Here is a 20,017-nt window from a genome sequence, read left to right as displayed (position 1 = left end):
TCTAGAATTTATCGAAATTTATTTTGCTTGTACATATAAAAAAGGTCAAGTCAGCAGAGGAGCATGGTAGACGGGAGGCCAAGTAGGGGACGCATGTGGCAATCACGTGCCCATTGATCACGTAAGCCGTTTGCGGCGGAAGAAGCTTCCAGTTTGACTTGATAGCGGCGGAGAAATGCTTACGCAATCCGCCGAACAAAATGTTACATTTACAGCTGCTTATAAAGTGAGAGTATAATTGGCCAATAGTAATGAATTTTAAATCACAAAAAGGATGAGTAACGTTTAAATATAACATGAATGATCTATATAAGAAGAAATCTACTTTAGTCTAGTGGCCTGTCAACAAATTATTTAATTTTACAAAAAAATAAAAATGAATGATCTATATAATATAACAGCCTGTAACACAGAAAAGTCAAAGAAATGTATCTATATATGATGGAGAATATCGTTCCTTGTTTGATGTAGAGGGGTGGATACATGACTTTTCGTACGTTGAAAGAGTAAGATTCCATTTTGTACGCAAGTATTTCTAATTGTTTGTTGCCAGAGCTGCATCTGGGTAGGTTCTGACTGTATGTCACAATAATATCTTTAGCGAAAAACTTGTTTACTCTCGCTTCAGCTATTATTATACCAATCAGGATGGAAAGTTCCCGCTTACATTTTACTTTTAAAAAAAAAGTTTCCACTTACATTTTCGCTAGTAACTGTTTTTTTCTTTTTTAACTGCTTTTTAGTACAAACAAAGTAGGAAGAATTTGGTGAATATTCATATTGGACCCTAATATTAAACTTATAGTCATTCTACAGAAAAAAGTTTTTGATGGGACTAGTTACATCTAATATTACCAGGAATAACCCTGTAAACGCGTGTGCGTGAAGGGGAAGAAGAGTAAAGTTAAAAAAACACATGTGCTCAATTGCTTTTAAACGAACTTGTTCTATTATGTATAATAGAAACGAGACTATCATATATTTAATTTAGTATGCCCACATTTTGGTAAAAACCATAGACCTCCAAGTTCGCTTTGTTTCCACGTTCTTATGTGAGGTTGAATAAGATTCCAATTATATAGGTAGGAGGTGACCAAAACAAAACTATACTATACGATATATGGTATAGTTTAGGTAAAGAAGTCAGATCCTCAATACATGCGTTCAGACAAGTTGCAGCCAGTGGTGAACCCAAATTTTTTTTTTGAGGGGTCAAAATATAGTTAATGGGTCACTGGGAGGATTCGTACCCGAGTTTTGTGGGTTCAACGAATCCCTTTCCAACCAAGTACGCCGCTCTCGATTATTAAGCATGATTGCCGTCTCAGGCTAAACTATATGGTGTATAATATAGTATCGTACAGTTTGACACAAATTTTACACTGATTGCAAAAGAAAAACATGATACAACTAGTGAACTTTTAAAGTGCTCGAAATTTCTGGATTCTCCTCTGCAGGAAACAAATATACATTTACCCAAGGGTAGAAAAACTTGTGACAAACTGTACTATACTCTACTATACAACAATACTCCACATGTGTGCATTTGTGTGGCTCGTATATTAAGCATGGTTGCCGTTTCAGACTATACTATATGTTATATAATATAGTATCGTATAGTTTGACATAAGTTCTACACTAATTGCAAAAGAAAAATATGATACAACTAGTGAACTTAAAGTGTTTAAAATTTTTGGATTCTCCTCTAAAGGATACACATATATACATTTAACCAAGGGTTGGAAGACTTATGACAAAATGTATTATACTCTACTATACAACATATATAGTATAGTTTGAACGACATTCATTTTGTACTAAACCATACAAAACTTCCAAAATAGTACACAAATTGATGATATAAGGTCGGCGAATGTGTTATCTGTTGGTAGAAGAAACACATGAAACTACTTTGAACCATAAGGGCTTTCAATTGGCATAATTTAATATAGCAGACCCATATATTACCTAATTATTGCACAAACATTTGAAAGTTATTTTATAGTATAAAAGATAATAGTATATATAGAAATGATACAATTACTAGATGACAATACAATCGTTCATATGTATTGCATAAAGTATATAAAATTCCTGAAAATTAGGTACAACATGCGAGTAAACATTTGAAAAGTAGACATAATAACAAAGGGGGTTCTATTCAACAAGTCACTATAGGTAGCATATGAGTAGAGAAAGAACGACTTTGCGGTTCCATCCAATATGTCACTATAAGTAGCTTATGAGTAGATAAAGAACAACATCAGGGTTCCATCCAACAAGTCACTACGGGAGTTGGGCGGGGTTGAATGTCGAGAAGGCTGCAACTGCATATGTCTTCGCTGCAACTGCAAGTGGTTCATTTGTGAGTGAGGCGCACTGATTCAGGCTCTATGTGGCATTAAATTCCAAGAGCACAAGCATTGCCACACAAAAAAAACCCTGGAAAATGTAAATCATGTACGTTAACTAGTTTAGCACCCTCCCTATACTATATACATTTATTATATAGTATAGACACCTCACCTGCTTCATACATCAGTTTATCCCCCCCCCTTTTCCTCCCACACAAACCCAGAAACTTGTGTTGTGAAACAAACACAAGCATTGACGTTCAAATGTACATAGATCATTTTATACTTAATAATTGACTATGTCTACTACACATGTGTATCTATATTATTTAAGTCTCTCATATAGTATAGTCTTATAATTGACATCTTACATCACGTTCTTCCCCACCCATGAACCCAGAAACTTCAGTTGGCAAACACAAGCAGAATACACAAAGACATCCATGGAGAGGTCACGGTTTAAGGAGCGAAATAGAAAACTACAAACTGAAAAATGAAACTAAAAAATATGTTTCACATTACCGTATTCGTTGATCCACTGGTAACCCACTTCATACCAGATCTGAAAAAAATGGTGGTTCCGAGTAAATTACTGTAAATTAATCGAGGGGAGAGATTACACTGAAACTGATGGTTTGTCCCCTTATTTTGTTCAATCAAACCAGTGTCACCTTGCTTCGTTGTCGTTTGCTCCGTAATCGCGCCGCCATGAAATTGAAAGCTACGCCGTACGACTGATTTTGAATCTGCAGCGTTTGACGCTCTCAACAACCGAAAGTAGCAGATTTAATCATTTTTCCTTTTCAAACCCGACTGGAAATCGCTCTCCCAAATCGATCTTGTTATTCACCTGAAAGAAAATAGAAAGTGAAAATCATTTTTAAGTTAACGAAACCGTTTCAGTGATGTAGAAAAAGACACATATAACACTTTTCACGCGCATGTAAGGATATAACCGTCACTTTTTAAAATAATATGTATTATATCATAGCCAAGATTTTGATATGGTTATAAACTTAATTTTGGTTGTGCTATGTATATGCACCCTAATTTCCCAACAAAGTAACTTTAGAGTAAATCGGAGTAAAAATTAAAGGTGAAAAATGGAGTAAAACTAAAATGGTGGAAACCAATAAAGAAAAAAGAAAAAAGAAAAAATTGTATTACTCTAGCCGAACAGGGAGTAAAGCTGGGTGTGTATTTCTCTTTATTTGAATAGTGAGTAGAGTAAAAAGGAAAGAAATGATTTCTACCTGATTGGTGATTTATTAGTGAAACACAGAGTAAATAACTTTTTGGAGTAAAAAGTTGCGCTAGAGTGACTATACAATTACACCCAAATTGTAACCACATTGCCTCAGCAGAGGCTTTAACCACCTGTGATCTAATGGATGAAGATCACTTAAGCTTGAAACCTAGAGTGTGATTATATAGCACAATTAGAGTAAAACAGAAAATGTGGAAAAAAATTTCGCTCATTTACTCTCGGTTTAACAAATCAAAATAATAAATGCGGGAATCATTTCTGCCCATTTACTCCAAAAATGAAAATAAAGTAGAGTCAAATTTCTTTCACCTTGGATGGGGTGAAACGATTTACTCCAGCGATATTACTTTTCTTTCAACTTATTTTCACTTCTTCTTTTTTACCTTTTTCCGCTGCTATTTAACCAATCACACCTCTAAATTACCTTATCACTCACCCGATCACTTAAACCACCATGAGAACAAACTCATCTCACCACAAGCGATGAAAATGAGTCGCCTCTTAGACCACACTACTACAGGGACATAACCAAGCCTGAAACTAAATTCTAAACAAGGAATTCAAATTTGACCGTCGCTAGTAACTGTTTAAATAGAGTAAAACTGTTTATTCTTTTCTTCTTGCTATGTGAAAAAGAAAATTTTTGTTACCCTGAATATAACTGTTTCTTTTTATTTATTATAGTATTTACTCCACTATTGTTTCGCTCAGTTTTTCCATATTAATTAGTCTCAGTACTTTTCTAATTACCAACAACACTCTTAATATTTTTGAATTTTTTATAGACATAGATTCTTAAATTAAAAAAATATTTTTTATTATCATTGTTTAAAAAATGTTTTAAGTTTTCAAAATTTCAGATTCAACCCTGTTTATTGTACACAAAACTTTGATTTCACATGGAACAATATCATTTTCCATAAGAAATTTAATAGTCAACTGCATATTAGTTTCTTGTTTTCTAATTGACAGCTTCTTAATCCACCGCTCATCATCTTTAATCTAAACAAATTATTTTCATTTTAAATGGCATATTTTTCCATCTAATTTACATATCTTCAAACTTTAATTCATGACTATATAATGTACTATCAATAGCTCTTACATTTGTTTGGTTAAGTTTACTGTTTTCAATGAAAAATAAAATAACTGGACGTACTCATAAGACTCAACATATGTAGTTCTGACAAGTTGTACGGTGTTTAGTTTCTCGGACGCTGTTACTCACGTTCATATGATATACTATGCAGCATGTATATTTTTATCATAATTATTTGGTTAAATGATATTGATCCAAATAATATATATCAAATAAAATTGGATGGGAAAAAAAAAAAGAAAGATGAAAAAATGAAAAAAAAATCAATGGTTGAGATTGCGCAAGGGTAAAACAGTAATATTAGAATACTCTAACTTAATTGTGGTTTGGACATATACCAAGAACAACTAATTTAGTGGAGGACAAGCTTTCACGAAGTGCTTGGAGTTCCCTTTCAGCCGTGTTCTATGTTGATTTTATCCCACCGGTTTGGCTTTTCGAACCGGTAGGACTTTTATTTTAGTTTAGTTATTGTTGTAAAAAAAAATTGTTGTTTGGACAATTCTCTTAAATAGTTCTTTTAAGTTTTGGTCACCAAAATAGTTCTCAAAAAATAAAATGATCAAAATAGTTTTTTTTTTATTTTGAAAATTTTAATATTTATTTTCTATTTTTTTAAATTTACCCTCGAACTTCACCTCGAAACTATAAACTCTAAGTCTATATTAGTTAACCATATGGTATAAATGTATATTTACCCTTTAAGAAAAAAAAATTTGGTCATTTTTCTTTTTAATGGCTATTTTGTGAAAATAAGTTAAAAATGGATATCATAGAGAATTTCTCTTGTTTATTTTGTGTATACACTTAGGCCCTGATTGGTAATTTTGCAAAACGTCAGAATGACATTTTAAGGCGATTCCGCAAGTTTTTTTATCAATCAATAGTTGCGTAATGAAGAAAAAAAACGCAAAAATGCAAGTTTACATTTTTATTGACTAATGTACAAAGAAAAATTCATTAAGTAGAAAAGTGTGTGTTTAGTAGATTATTTACAAAATCAATACTTTCACATTATTAAATTGTATGATAATACCATTTTAAAATTGTAAATAAATAGCAAGAAACTTTTTAAAATAATTATGTTGTAAATAACTACAAAAGAAAAAAATACTACAAAGTATTACATAACGACTTATATATAAAAACATAACTATATATATGACATATGAAAATTAGCTTATTTTTCAATAATAATATATATGATACAGTATTTATTTCTTTTGTTGATAAATAAATTTAACATTTCAACAAAAAATTAGATTATAATTTGTTTTATAAGATGTCAATCTATTATTTAAATCATATTAAAAATAAGCTAATTATTTATAATAATAATTAGTATTTTTAATAGTTGACAAAAAGTATTTTTAACAATTTCTAGTTATTATCATATTTTGTAATAATTAGTTTAATTTTGGTGTTTTTTTTCCTCATAATAAAGTGAGTATCATACAAAATATTTTAATTAATATAATATGAATTCCACCATTTGGCAATTTTTAAAATTTTCTGCCGCTTAATTAATTTTTCGGGAGTTTAACTATTTTTTTACAATTCCACGACTAAGCAATGTTTACCAATCATAACCTTAATTTTTTTGGTTATGTGCAAGCCCCCTAATTTCTTTACATAATAATACATTAAATTATTTATCTTTCAAGGAGGGCCCTAACTAGAAACTAAAGGACATCTCTATCAAGATACCAAAATATCAAATTTGGTACAATTTTATTTCCAACAAAACATCAAATTTGACATTATTCCATCAAATTTGGTGTAATGTGAATAGTGTTACACCCAAATTTGATATAATACTATTCATCAAACCAAATGTTTAAATGCTTATTTTATTATCTTTTATATAATAATATAGTTCATTTACTATCAAATTTGCAACAAACATAAATATATTGTATTATTTTTATTTCTAATTTATTTTCACATAACTAAAAAAATAAATAATATTTTTATTTTTATTTTCAAAAGAAATCACTAAATGACTATTTTCATTTATCACTTAAAAAAATATAAATAATCATCTAAATATGATAAAATAATTATTTATTAAATAAAAAAAACTGAAAACATCAAATAATATATAATATTACTTTTGGTGTTATTGATGGAGGTGACAAAAAAAAAATATGACACGAAAAAAATTAAATTTGGTGTGATTTCAACACCAATTTTGCTATCATTGTTGAAGATTCCTTAAGATCTATTCTAATGGTAAATTCTTAATGGGATTTTACCCGGTTAAAAAAAATTCAAAAAACTCAACCTCGAAAGTTATGGGTTCGACTGCCGCTAGGAGGTGATTATCTTGAGGGATTTTCGGGCCCAATACGGAGAAGCATGCTAATGTGTGGCCACTGGTGGGATTTACATGGGCTGATCACCAGTCCTCCTGGATGCCTCGGCGGGCTCCACAGCTAAACTCCGATGGACGGTCATTGGCGCTAGTCGGATCCTCTCGAGGCTCCGGATACCACGGTCATAAAAAAAAAAAAACAAGAAAATGTGTGAGAAAAGTTTTGTTTGCAGTGAAATTTTAGGAAATAGGTTTAAAACCTTTGAGTACAAATGTCCTTTTTCAATTGAATAACTTTTTATACAAAATACAAAAAAATAAAAACTAAATAATTATCAAAATATTATATTTTTATTACTAACAACCTGATTTATATTTCTACCATTGGAATCGCTCTAATATATCAAATCCTTTTTATACTGGTGCCATCCTTGTAGAAAATGTTAACACGTCCGCCTCATCGATACAGCAACACTAAACCCACAATACGGAAAGAGCCCAAGATTCATTGTAACGTTTTTGGTGGGATGAAAATATAAATATATATTTGACGACACATATCTATTCATCTATACACTGCCGTCTTAATTAATATAATAGCCCTGAGCAAAACACAAAATAAAGAACATTTTATAATATTTTTTATATTTTTTCTTAAGCAATTCTCTCAAATATCATTTTTAAGTTTTTGTCACAAAATAGCCTTCAAAAAAGAAGATGATCAAAATAACTCCTTTTTATTTTGAAAATTTTAATATTTATTTTTAAAATTTGAAACCCGATCTCCAACACCCCTCCCCTTAACTTTAAACCCCAAGTTTAATCTAGTTAACTCTAGGGTAAAAAATACATTTTTACCCTTTAATAAAATTTATTTTGGCAATTTTCTTCATTGAGGGCTATTTTTGTGACAAAAACTTAAAAATTGCTATCCTTGAGAATTTCTCTTTTTTATTCTCTATATTTCTTTCAACTTAGCTCTAAGATGTGAGACAAATAAAAAAAAGTATCTCAAAACTAATAGTAAAAATATAGATTTTTTATTGTTTTGTTTTTAATAAGTAAATTCAATTTACTTAATTATGAATTTTTTTGATAATTTCACAGTTTGAATAGACCTTTAAAACAACACACAAAAAATTATGGATCCATGGACCCAAGGCAAATGTCCATGTTGCCATGGCACTACAAGAAAACAGCAAGGATACTAAGGGAAAAAATCGTCGGAATTTCGCCGGAATAACGTTATTCCGACGACATACCGACGAAACAAGTCCTCGGAAATAATTCCTCGGAATTTCTTCTTTCCTCGGAAATCCCTCGGAATTTTCCGACGGAATTCCGAGGAAACAAATTTCCGAAGAAATTCTGAGGATCACTAGTTTGTCGGAAATCTCCTCGGAATATACCGCTAAGTCGTCCAACGTCTGTGAAAATGTCTGGAACCGTAACATGATATGTTGCCCGTTCGCCTCTATCATCATGCCGAGCAGGTCTTCTGTTTCTGTTTTTGGTCTGAACTTCTACTGGAAAGTAGTACTCGGCAAAGTTTGAAGTTTCTTCATTGATCATCTGTGCGACTATAGAACCTTCCACCCTACTTAAATTTTTCACCATCTTCTTCAAATGGAACATATACCGCTCATACAGATACATCCATCTATACGGCACATGACCACCAAGTTCCAATTCTCTTGCCAGGTGAATAACAAGATGCTCCATAACATCAAAAAATGAGGGAGGAAATATCTTCTCAAGGTTGCACTGAATCACGACTATGTTAGTCTTCAAATTTTCAATACCTTGAAGAGTCACTGATCTCATGCATAAATCGCGGAAGAACCCACTTATCCCTGCAATTGCTTCATGAACATTTCGTGCTGATAGTTCCTTGAAGGTGAACGAAAGGAGGCGCTGCATCATTACATGGCAATCGTGGCTTTTCAAGCCAGTAAACTTTCCTTCCTTTCTGTCGATACAGTTACGCAAATTTGATGCGTAACCGTCTGGAAATTCCACATCGTTTGAAATCCAATAAAAGAACGCATCTTTTCCCTCTGCATCAAGTCGGTATATGGGAAAAGGAGCCCTACCATTCTCATCAACATGAAGTTCTGAACGAGCACATATATCGACTAAATCCAGTCTTGACTTCAAATTATCCTTTGTTTTACCTTGAACATTAAAGATCGTGTTCATAAGATTGTCAAAAAAGTTCTTCTCAATACGCATGACATCTAAATTATGCCTTAGCAGATGATCCTCCCAGTATGGCAGATCCCAGAAAATACTTTTTTGTGCCAGTTATGTAGTTCTCCAACAGCATCTACCAGAAAACGCTCATGTCCACCGACGTCTGGCGTCCTTTCTGCACCAAAATATTTTAGTTGTATCTTCAAATCTTTCCCACAAATTTCCGGAGGTGGACTGTCAAACACCCTCTTGTTCTTCGTAAACAAATTCCTACTCCTACGATATGGATGATCAGGTGGTAGGAATCTCCTGTGACAGTCAAACCAACACGTTTTCCTTCCGTGTTTTAGTTGGAAAGCATCAGTGTTATCTTGACAATATGGACATGATAGCCTTCCATGAGAGCAGAGCAGTCAGGCCGATCTGAGGCAGGTGGCAGTATAGTGTTTTCTTCACTCGGTCCTGGAATACGTAGACGTAAGGACCATCCCGATCGATCCTCGAGTGGGGACCAGCTATGAACTCCTTACTTACTAGAGAAATGACATCCAGGTAGTTCCAAGCAATGTTGTTCGATCTGTCCAGTGCTATTTGATGGTTCTCGCAGTCTACACCCACATGTGTAAGGATCCGAGTAATCACTGCACCAAATCCACATGCACTGCTCTTGGATTTGGTTACTTTCCCCTTGTATCCTGCTAAGTTTGCGGCCAGCACTGCTCCCATGTTGAAGGCAGTAGCAGGTGGGAATGTAGAGTTTCCAAATGCCGGTAGCAAATGCCTCACACCTTGGTACATGAGGCACAACTCCCATTGCGTGACTGATGCGGCTGTGGTTGTCCCGTATAGCAATGAGCCAATGAGGCGTGTGGCATATCTCAGTACTGGGCTCCGGATAAGTGACTCCTTTGCCTGAGAAGATCTACAAACACCTGTGCCAATCGTTTCCCAGAAGTTCAACAGCTCTGAAGTCCAATAAAGACCAGATGTCCTCTCCCCTGCACTCAATCCAAATAGTCCGCAGAGGTCTGTGAAAGATATCTCAAAGTATACTTTCTGCACTACGAATGCCAGAAAACCTTCCTGATGGCTATCATCGGGATGGCTGACGTATGCGGATGCTATGAACTGGCGTACCAACTCCGGATAAGTGGGTTCGTTGAGGTTGCATAGTTGACCTAGACCCATTTTCTGGAACAGCCCTTCAATGTCTGATTTGATTCCCAATATTGTCATCGTCTCAGGACATGCTAGTTGTGTAGCCGGAACAGCTACCTTCTTCATGTTGTTGTAGTGGGTGGTATCAGACTTATCCCACTTCTTTGGCCTTTGCTTCTCTCGCTGAGACGAACCTTCTTCTTGTGTGTTCTTCTTTGCTGATGTTTTCGTGCGCTTCATTCTCTACAAAATAGAATCTTTGAAACAAGTGAGTATGCAGTATATGTTTTTCAAAGCAGCGCAATACTAACACGAGTTCAGTAAACACTAGCGACTCAGCTAAGGAACATCAATCCATAATCAGTTCATTCCTCAGGTTCATCATTCCAATATGTATTTCAACAACGATTTGCTCTCAACATGGTTATAATAAATTAAGAACTCAAATCAACATGAAAATGAAAGGCGAAATCGAGTTGTGATAAAAAAAAACCAAATTGAAAGAAATTCTCAATCCCTAAATCATCTCAAATCCTGTTCCAAACTCGTTGATCACAGACAATGAGGTCGATCGATCCAAGAACGAAAATAATTTCAAGAAGACATATTTTTTATGAATCAAATTCGTGTGTAAATAGAGTAAGTGGGAGGATGAAGATATGGAGTGAATGAAGAGGAAGAGGAGTGCTTGTATTTATAGTTTAAATCCTGCCGACAGACCGAGGAAATTCCGACGGAATTTCGACGCCAACGGCTAGTTCGTCGGAATTTCCTCGGAATTTTGTAAAACCCCCAACGGCTCTCCAACGGCTATAATATTTCCTCGGAATTCATCGGTTTTTTCCGAGGAACACATTTTTCTTCGGAATTTCCTCGGAATATTCCGACGGATTGATATTTCCTCGGAATTCCGTCGGTATATTCCGAGGAAATTCCGAAGAAACCCAATTTTGTGTTTCCTCGGAAATTCCTCGGGATATTCCTAGGATTTCATTTTCCGTCGGAATATCCGTCAGAATACCGCTGTTTTCTTGTAGTGTGGGTAAGAGCCGGCTCTGCATCTATACATTACACATGGTCAACATGATGATATATTTGACAATGAACAAATAAATTAGATATTCCACAGACTAAAAAAGTTTTAAAATGTTAAAATACAAGGCTTTCCAAAGGCGTTTATTTGTCTGGCATCGTCTGATTATTTTTCGAAAGAAAATTATCATATTTGAGCTGAATTTCTTTTCGTTTTCTAGGTCAAGAAAATAACACGTTATTAATAGACCTGAATAGCTAGAAAAGAGTCCGGTTGTCTTTGAATCTCAGGCTGCAGATAGAGGAGTCCAGCTTATAGCGGAGAGTGCTCTAGCAGTCAGTAGATTTCAATCCTATGTTGCCATTGGATATCCTAGTTGGTGTTCTCCGGCTGTTGATTTTGGTAATGGATTAGCATAGGTATAATGTAAAAATGATCCAGATCTTCGTGGTCGTATATGATGTTGGATCTTTTGTAACTATGTTTATATATCAATGAAAATCCTTCGGTGAAAAAAAAAAAAAAAAGCTAGAAAAGAGCATCGGCCTCGAATTCTATAAGAGAAAACAAAATTTTAAGTAAAGGATAAAGGAAAATGGTAGCATCCAATAGAAAGAGTGGCATGGATTGCGTCGTGTCCATCTCATCGTTACTTTGAAAAGTTTCTTTTTATCTCATTCACGCGGTTTCCGTCAGACTTTTGAAACACAACGACCGTTGCTTTTACGTCACGTGTTCACAATCAATGGTCCAGATTGAACTGGTATCTAACTAGCTGTGAGGTCACCACCGTCTGTAACTCCACTTGTGTCTTTCTGAAATATCTTATTTTATCCGCGTCATAGAAAAACAAATCAACCAACTCCACTCCTATAAAATTTAATAAACTTTGTTCGATTAATTATAATCAACATACAGTAAATTAAAAAAAACACTTTAGCAGATATAAACATTACTTTTTTGAAACGAACACGGTTTAAGACTTGAACTTTTTAGTCCTTGTGACAACTTTTCCTGTTATTAATAGAAAGTAGGAATTGAAGTTTTAACCTAATGGAAGATTGTGCAGAAAGTAAAATGGGCGTGGTCGTTTTCAGAGCAGTTGGACGTCGTTTTAACGAGGAAGGACATGTGGAATTTAGGTGAATTGTCGCCTTCAGATTTTGTTCAAAATAACCATTGACCTTTTTCTCATTCGGTTTTACCATCGTCTTGGCGTGGTATCTTGAATAACGTGACATATGGTCCATTTATCCATTAGAAAAATACTTAACTAGTAGTAATACAACAAGCTTTGTATTAGTACATTGTTTTTGGATTCTATAAACTTGTTGCTATCAATAGACATATAGTTCCCAACTTGAATTGTAACACCACCAGAATATAGTATATTCGATGAAAAATATCTCAGAGTTGCTCCTTGGCTTTATTATGGATTTGAAAGGTGTGTAATATGAAGAATGTTTAGTAAAGCTTTAACATTTGTTTCAGTGTCTCACACACACATGACACATCCTTATTTTACTCTCTTTAATTCCATAAAATCCCCTTTATTATGAATTTTTAGAAATGATAATGCAGCTTTAATACATACAAGACTTTGACCCACGCGAATGTATTTTTCAAAAATATGTTTCTATTTATTTTTCATGTCAATAATATAAGGGCTAGGCAAAATACTCGAATCTGAAGAATCGAACCGATCCTGATCCGAAAAAGTAGTACCAAACCCAAACCGAAATTGATTAAATATCCGAATTATTCATAATTTGTGATTTTTCGAAAACCGAAACCAAATCCGATCCAAACCGAAGTATTTCGGGTACCCGATTGTATCCGAAATAGATTTATATACTTATATATATATTAATTATTTTAAGATTTAATATATATATATATATATATATAAGCATCTAGAATATATATGATACTTTTAACCTGGTTTAAATACTTGAAAATATATACAAAATAATAAATAGTAAATATATAAAATAGTAAAGGTATACTTAAAACACCAAAAATATTTAAAATAATTATTGATTCTCTATCCAAATATTTGAATTAAACTAATTTATATGTTAAATTTAGGTATTTTCTAACATATGTTATTCAAATTTATATTTAATATATTATTTTGTTTATAATTTTTGAGAAATTTAAAATATATAATCAGGACCGGCTCAACACTGTTAGGCGTCATAGGGCAAAAAACACATTTTTACCCTATAAATTTTATATGCAGATAATGTTTAAAATATTTTTAAAATTTAATTAGTTAATATGTTGTATATAGTGTAATGAAATAAAACTATATACATATCAAATAATTTGGGGCCCTTTTCAATAAGAATTATATTTATAATTTATATACATATATATAAATATAGATTTATAAACAAATTGGGCACCTTAATTATTATTATACAAGGGGACACATGCTTGGGCCCAGGGCGGTCGCACCGCTTGTCCCCCCTAGTGAGCCGACCCTTTATATAATGAATTTTAAAATTCTAAAAGTAATTTAAATGGGTTATCCGAACTCGAACCGAACCCGCAAAATTTCGAAGCGATCCCGAACTGAAATTTAAAAATATTAGAATGAGGCTGAAATCTTTGACCCCGGAAACCCAAAACCCAAACAGACCTGAACCGAACCCGATTAGGTACCGGATAGATAGTTCTCATAATTAATGAACTTCCATTTTTTCTTAAAAATATAGGTGGTGATTGGTTCGACTGTAGCTGTAAAAATTTAGCTGTAGAAGTTTAGCTGTAGGTAAGTCGATTGTAGCTGTAAAGTTGTTACTATAGATTTTTGTGTAGAGACTTTGATGTAGTTAAATTTGTTGTAGCTGTAAGATATAGACTGTAGATATTTTAAAATAAAATATTTGAACCATGTGATTTCTATATGAAACAATTATTTTTATCATTTAAATAATTTATATTAATATTATTTTTCTAATTTATCAAAGTTTACTATTATTTAAAATGTGACATGCAAATAATATTTCTGTTATTTAAAATATTATAATAATTTTAAAAACACCCAGAGTTAAATTAAAATAGTTATATATGTTTTTATTTATAATTATCTAATTTATTTGATATTATAGATAGTTTTCCATTTTTCAGATTCTACAGCCTATAAAAATAGGATGTAGGTTTTTTTGCTTAAAATCCAAAAGAAAAATTTTGCTTTTTTTTTTGTAGATTTAAAAATAAACTTAAAACATGATTGGTAAATATTAATAGAAATTTGATGTAAGCTTTAACTTTTAAAAATAAAGATACAACATGATTGATAAAGTTTAGGGATTAAAAAGGAAATAAAGCTAAAATATAGAGATAAAGCCCAACCAAATCCCAATAAGCCCATTACTCTTTTTTTCTTAATATACTTTATCCATGTTTCCAAACAAATATATTTTTCCAAACAAACCTCTTTTTTTAAACTGCAATCCATGTTTTCAAACAAACTTTTTTAAACTACAATCTATGTTTCCAAACAATCTTTTAAAAAAAAATTACTATACATGTTTCCAAACAGACCTAATTTGTACTTGAGTTTTAATATGATAGATTATTATACAGGGGGACAAGCGGTGCGGGCCAGGGGGACACGGGCTTGGGCCCAAGGCGGTCGCACCGCTTGTCCCCCCTAGTGAGCCGACTCTTTATATAATGAATTTTAAAATTCTAAAAGTATTTAAAATGGGTTATCCGAACTCGTACCAAACCCGCAAAATTTCGAAGCGAACCCAAACTGAAATTTAGAAATATTATAATGAGGCTGAAATCTTTGACCCCGGAAATCCGAAACACAAACAGACCTGAACCGAACCCGATTAGGTACCAGATAGATAGTTTCTCATAATATAATGAACTTCCTTTTTTTCTTAAAAATATAGGTGGTGATTAGTTCGACTGTAGCTGTAAAAATTTAGTTGTAGAAGTTTAGCTGTAGGTAAGTCGATTGTAGTTGTAAAGTTGTTACTATATTGATTTTTGTGCAGAGACTTTGATGTAGTTAAATTTGTTGTAGCTGCAAGATATAGACTGTAGATATTTTAAAATAAAATATTTGAACCATGTGATTTATATATGAAACAATTATTTTTATCATTTAAATAATTTATATTAATATTATTTTTCTAATTTATCAAAGTTTACTATTATTTAAAATGTAATATGCAAATAATATTTCTGTTATTTAAAATATTATAATAATTTTAAAAACACCCAGAGTTAAATTAAATAAGTTATATATGCTTTTATTTATAATTATCTAATTTAATTGATATTATAGATAGTTTTCTATTTTTCAGATTCTACAGCCTATAAAAATAGGATGTAGGTTTTTTGCTTAAAATCCATAAGAAAAAAATTTGCTTTATTTTTTTTGCTGTAGATTTAAAAATAAACTTAAAGCATGATTGGTAAAAATTAATAGAAATTTGATGTAAGCTTTACTTTTAAAAATAAAGCTACAACATGATTGGTAAAATTTATGGATTAAAAAGGAAATAAAACTAAAATATAGAGATAAAACCCAACCAATCATCCCAATAAGCCCATTACCTTTTTTTTCTTAATATACTTTATCCATGTTTCCAAACAAACATATTTTTCCAAACAAACTTTTTTTTTAAAACTGCAATCCATGTTTTCAAAAAAACTTTTTTTTAAACTACAATCTATGTTCCAAACAATTTTTAAAAACAAATTACTATACATGTTTCCAAACAAATGTAATTTGTACTTGAGTTTTAGTAAGATAGATGTGAAACTTCTGAAAGGTAAAGCAAAAAAAAGTCATCCAAGAAATAGAATCCATGACTCTTTTTTATTTTTTAATAAGAAGGTGTAATGTGAGGAACGTTTTGTAAAGTTTAACACTTTCACATCCTTGATTATTTTTTATAATTCCATTTTGAGAAAAAAAGTTTCCACCATCAGATCACCTAACTATCTTTATGTCAAACCAATTTTTTTTTTTTAGTTTTGCTGCTTTAAACATATCTTAACTACTATTATACATATATACCAGAAGACTAGGATATGAATGGTGACCAGGGAACGGCGAGGAATAATGCATTCCCTAACGTTCTTTTAAAAAATTACCATTCACAAGGAATAATAATTTCCTCTTATTCCTTTTCATTCTTTTTTTTTGTAGAGAATTAAAGAACAAAATTATTACTTGTTAAAATTGATAAGGAACAACCATTCATTTTCATTCCTGCTATTTTATTCCCGAACATTCTTTTTTTATTCGTTCCTCTTGGTTCCCGAATGGTCACCAGTGGGACTCTAAATCACCTAATTAATCTCTTTTGGACAATCTAGCCTAAACCTAAACCGGGAAATATGAAAAAAAAAAAAAAAAAAAATCACATTTATCTTAGTGGGCCACTGGTTTAAAAGCCCAGCAGACCTAGGAAGGACAAGATCATCATCTGGATATCCAGGAAGGACTTAAAGATTCTACAAAGGACCTAAAGTGTTTGAGTTTGGTTATGTTCATAGCTACTCAACTTACTCTTACAGGTTCAAGACTCTAATTCAAAGCCATCTCTACTTGAACCAATCTAAACCTCAAACCAACTCAGACTCTGTTCGATACGCTCAGAAATGGAGACACGAGGAGGTTACGATATAGCCAAGACTAAGGTGAGTGTTGTTGTTGAGAATCAAGGGAAGATGGCTCAAAAGAATTCCAGTGCTGATGTTTGTGAGGCATGAGAGAGGAGAAAAGGAAGGGAAACGCACAGAGAAACAGCTTGTAGGGTTCAAGAACATTGTGATTAAATAATGGATAGACAGCTAAAATGGTGTTTGAGATTGGTCTTTGTGATTTGAGCAAAAGCTGATTAAGGAAAGTATTTCTTAACCGTTAGAGATTCAGACCTCCTTCTTACCGTTAATGTCTGAATCTCAAAACATATAAACCAAACTCAATACAGGAGTTGTAACGAACGTGATTTTGTATCTAGTACATATTATAAAACTGTTCTCGATGATTCTTGTCTCACTACATAAGAACTCAGAAAGTGAGAGACAAAACTAAAGAGAGACAGATCTTCCATTAGGCAAGGGTCTCATCAAGCTTCTGTCTGTATTGCGCCAATCTCTGAAACCAAGAGGCATTACTCATTAGTCATCATAACCATGGAAACAAACAAACGACCAAAACAACTTTGCTTGGTTGTACCTTAGTATAAGCATAGACACCGGCTTCTGTAGGACCAACGGGGCTTCCTCGTCTCATGAACTTTCTATCTTTGAAGATGTAAAGCAACGGTAATCCCGTAGATAGCTCTAGACTTGTAACCTTAACGAACCAAAACAAACTCTTAGCAAAAACCATTCTTGAGAAGACTCATTCTAGTTGTTTTTGTTACCTCTTGAGAAGTTAATTTGTCAAGATACATAATGATAGACCGCAACGAGTTCCCATGAGCAGCAATCAACACGTTGTTCCCAAACGCAAGCTCTGGTTGAATCTGCACAAACGATTATTACACTAAGTAAAGAAAACAAACATAAGAATGAAAATGAGTCTTTTTGTTGAATCATACATTGTCTTCAAAATAAGCAACTGCTCTCTCAGCACACATCTCCAAGCTCTCTCCTTTAGGAGGAGGAATATGGTAACTCCTACGCCATTCATGAACTTGCTGTGTTCCATATCTTTCAGCTGTTTCTTCCTTGTTTAATCCCTGCAGCTCTCCATACCTAATTCAAGACCAAAGAATAGTCCAAAGAAAGAAACTAGGACTGGGATTATGAACCGAACCAAACAGAAATTTTCGGTTAGTTCTATTCAGTAGATTTTTTAAAAAAGTTCGGTTTTTGGTTTGCCAATCGGTTACTTCAATATTCTTAAGAAAACAAGAAAAAAAATTATAAACAAACCATACCAAAACCCGAACCGAACTAACCAAATTTCAAACCGAACTAACCAAAATTAAATCAAACTGAAATCAAAAACTTCAGTAAGATTTCAAAAACCAAACAAACCGAACCACACCGAAATAACCAAACTAACCAAAAATAACCAAACTTACTTTGAAATTTTAACAAAACTGAACCAAAATCAAAAATATCGGTAGGATTTTCAAAAACCAAACTAACAAAATACGTAACCGAATTTTATTTCGGGTTAATTAAGTAAGATTTATGTTGAACTGAACTAACCAAAAACCGAACTACCCGAATCCGCGGGTCTAATAGAAACAGAAGAGAAGTAAAAGATTATGTTTTTTCTTACATTCTCTCGTTCAGTTGCCAAGCAGCTATAACAGGGATAGACTGTTTCCTAGTTTCTTCGCTGAAAACATGACTCCAAGTCTGCGCCTTTTCACTCTCATCGTGTAAGATGATTGGAACCTATAGAGGAACACCAACAAGTCAACTTCAAGAACACAAAGGAAGCAAAGATCATTTGAAATGTGTTTTGTACAACCTTCTTGCAGCGATGTTGAGTCATGGCAAGCATAGCAGTCATCTGAGCACGGATGAGAGAAGAAGTGAAGATCAAATCGACAGGGATGTTGCTGATCCTCTTCCCGGCTTGGATAGCTTCAGCCACACCTTTCTCGGTTAATGGAACATCAACACAGCCCGTGAAGAGATTCTTCTCGTTCCATAACGATTCGCCATGCCTGATTAGTATCAGAGATGCTTCATCTGAATAAAACGAACACAATGATTCAGTGATGTTTCTTCATGAGAGGAGCAAGGAGAAAGGGAGCGGTTACTTGATTTTTTCTTGTAAGATTGAGGAATGGTCTTGGAAGGAGACAAGACAGGGTCAAGAAGTGGAGCTTGAGATGCAGTTGCTTGGATCTTGAATTGTTTTTGTCTGAGTTTGATGGGAACATTGAGAGGTTCCTTAAGAAAGTGAGAAGCTTTGAAGTTAGAAGAAGGTCTTTGAGAAGTAATTGGTTGCTGAGACACAACTGTAGCCATTTCTGTAAAACTGATACATCAAAAACGGGTTTAAGTTTTATAATAGCTTAGGAGTAATCAAAGAGTAGTAAAGCTAAGTGATTAAATTAAAGATCTCTAATTTGATTAACGAAATCCCTAATGAAGCAAAAAAAAAACGAAAATCACATTGAACAAAATTGAAAATCCAATAAGACATAAAGATACCAGCTAAGAGGCTGTGACGATGATGAAACCGAGGATGGAGAGGAGAAGCACAATAGAACAATAGATGAAATTACTACACACCTGAGACCGAAAGTTTTGAATCTTTATATAAGGACGAGAGAAGTTAATGGGAAGACGACGACGCCAGGGGTTGTTAAAAGGTAGTGTGTGGGATCAATTGAAATGATTAGGGTTTTTATTTGACTCTCTCCTTTATTTCTTCTACGAATTGGAAAGTTTTTCTTTCTGACGGCGACCAAACTTGGGTTTTTGACATTTGGCAATTTTCTGGTTCAGTTTTTCTGTCTTTTTTTTGGCATTTTCTTCTTTTTTTTGTTCACCTTGGCATTTTCTTCAATTCTTGTTATTATTATTTTTTTTTGTTTTGTTTTGTTTCCCATAACTGTTTTTCTTTTTATAATTCGAATAAACTGCAAGT

The 20,017-nt window shown here is 33.0% G+C and overlaps 1 protein-coding gene and 1 long non-coding RNA gene across 3 annotated transcripts; both read right to left on the bottom strand.

The window, feature by feature from the left end:
• Positions 1–2,002: 2,002 nt before the first annotated feature.
• On the bottom strand, positions 2,003–8,383 carry LOC106405182. Its single transcript, XR_001281282.3, has 4 exons — positions 7,005–8,383; positions 3,026–3,204; positions 2,877–2,916; positions 2,003–2,442 (listed from the first exon to the last, which is right to left on the bottom strand). It is a non-coding gene; the product is annotated as an uncharacterized LOC106405182 (long non-coding RNA).
• Positions 8,384–17,291: 8,908 nt separating this feature from the next.
• Positions 17,292–19,878, bottom strand: LOC106402942 (2,3-bisphosphoglycerate-dependent phosphoglycerate mutase 2). Of its 2 annotated transcripts, none has more exons than XM_013843763.3 (8): positions 19,660–19,878; positions 19,182–19,402; positions 18,887–19,110; positions 18,692–18,810; positions 18,000–18,156; positions 17,823–17,924; positions 17,633–17,752; positions 17,292–17,551 (listed from the first exon to the last, which is right to left on the bottom strand). In XM_013843763.3, exons 2-8 carry the CDS (start codon positions 19,390–19,392, stop codon positions 17,507–17,509), a joined length of 978 nt encoding a protein of 325 aa, XP_013699217.1. In that variant the 5' UTR covers positions 19,393–19,402; positions 19,660–19,878; the 3' UTR covers positions 17,292–17,506. The 2 variants fall into 2 exon arrangements, with proteins under 2 accessions (XP_013699217.1, XP_013699216.1); XM_013843762.3 differs by having other exon boundaries at positions 19,579–19,875.
• Positions 19,879–20,017: the final 139 nt, after the last annotated feature.

This window comes from Brassica napus, chromosome C2 (genome assembly GCF_020379485.1).
Source record: "Brassica napus cultivar Da-Ae chromosome C2, Da-Ae, whole genome shotgun sequence".
Classification (NCBI taxonomy): domain Eukaryota; kingdom Viridiplantae; phylum Streptophyta; class Magnoliopsida; order Brassicales; family Brassicaceae; genus Brassica; species Brassica napus.
The sequence above is the reverse complement of the archived record's forward strand: the minus strand, read 5'-3'. Positions and strand labels throughout refer to the sequence as shown.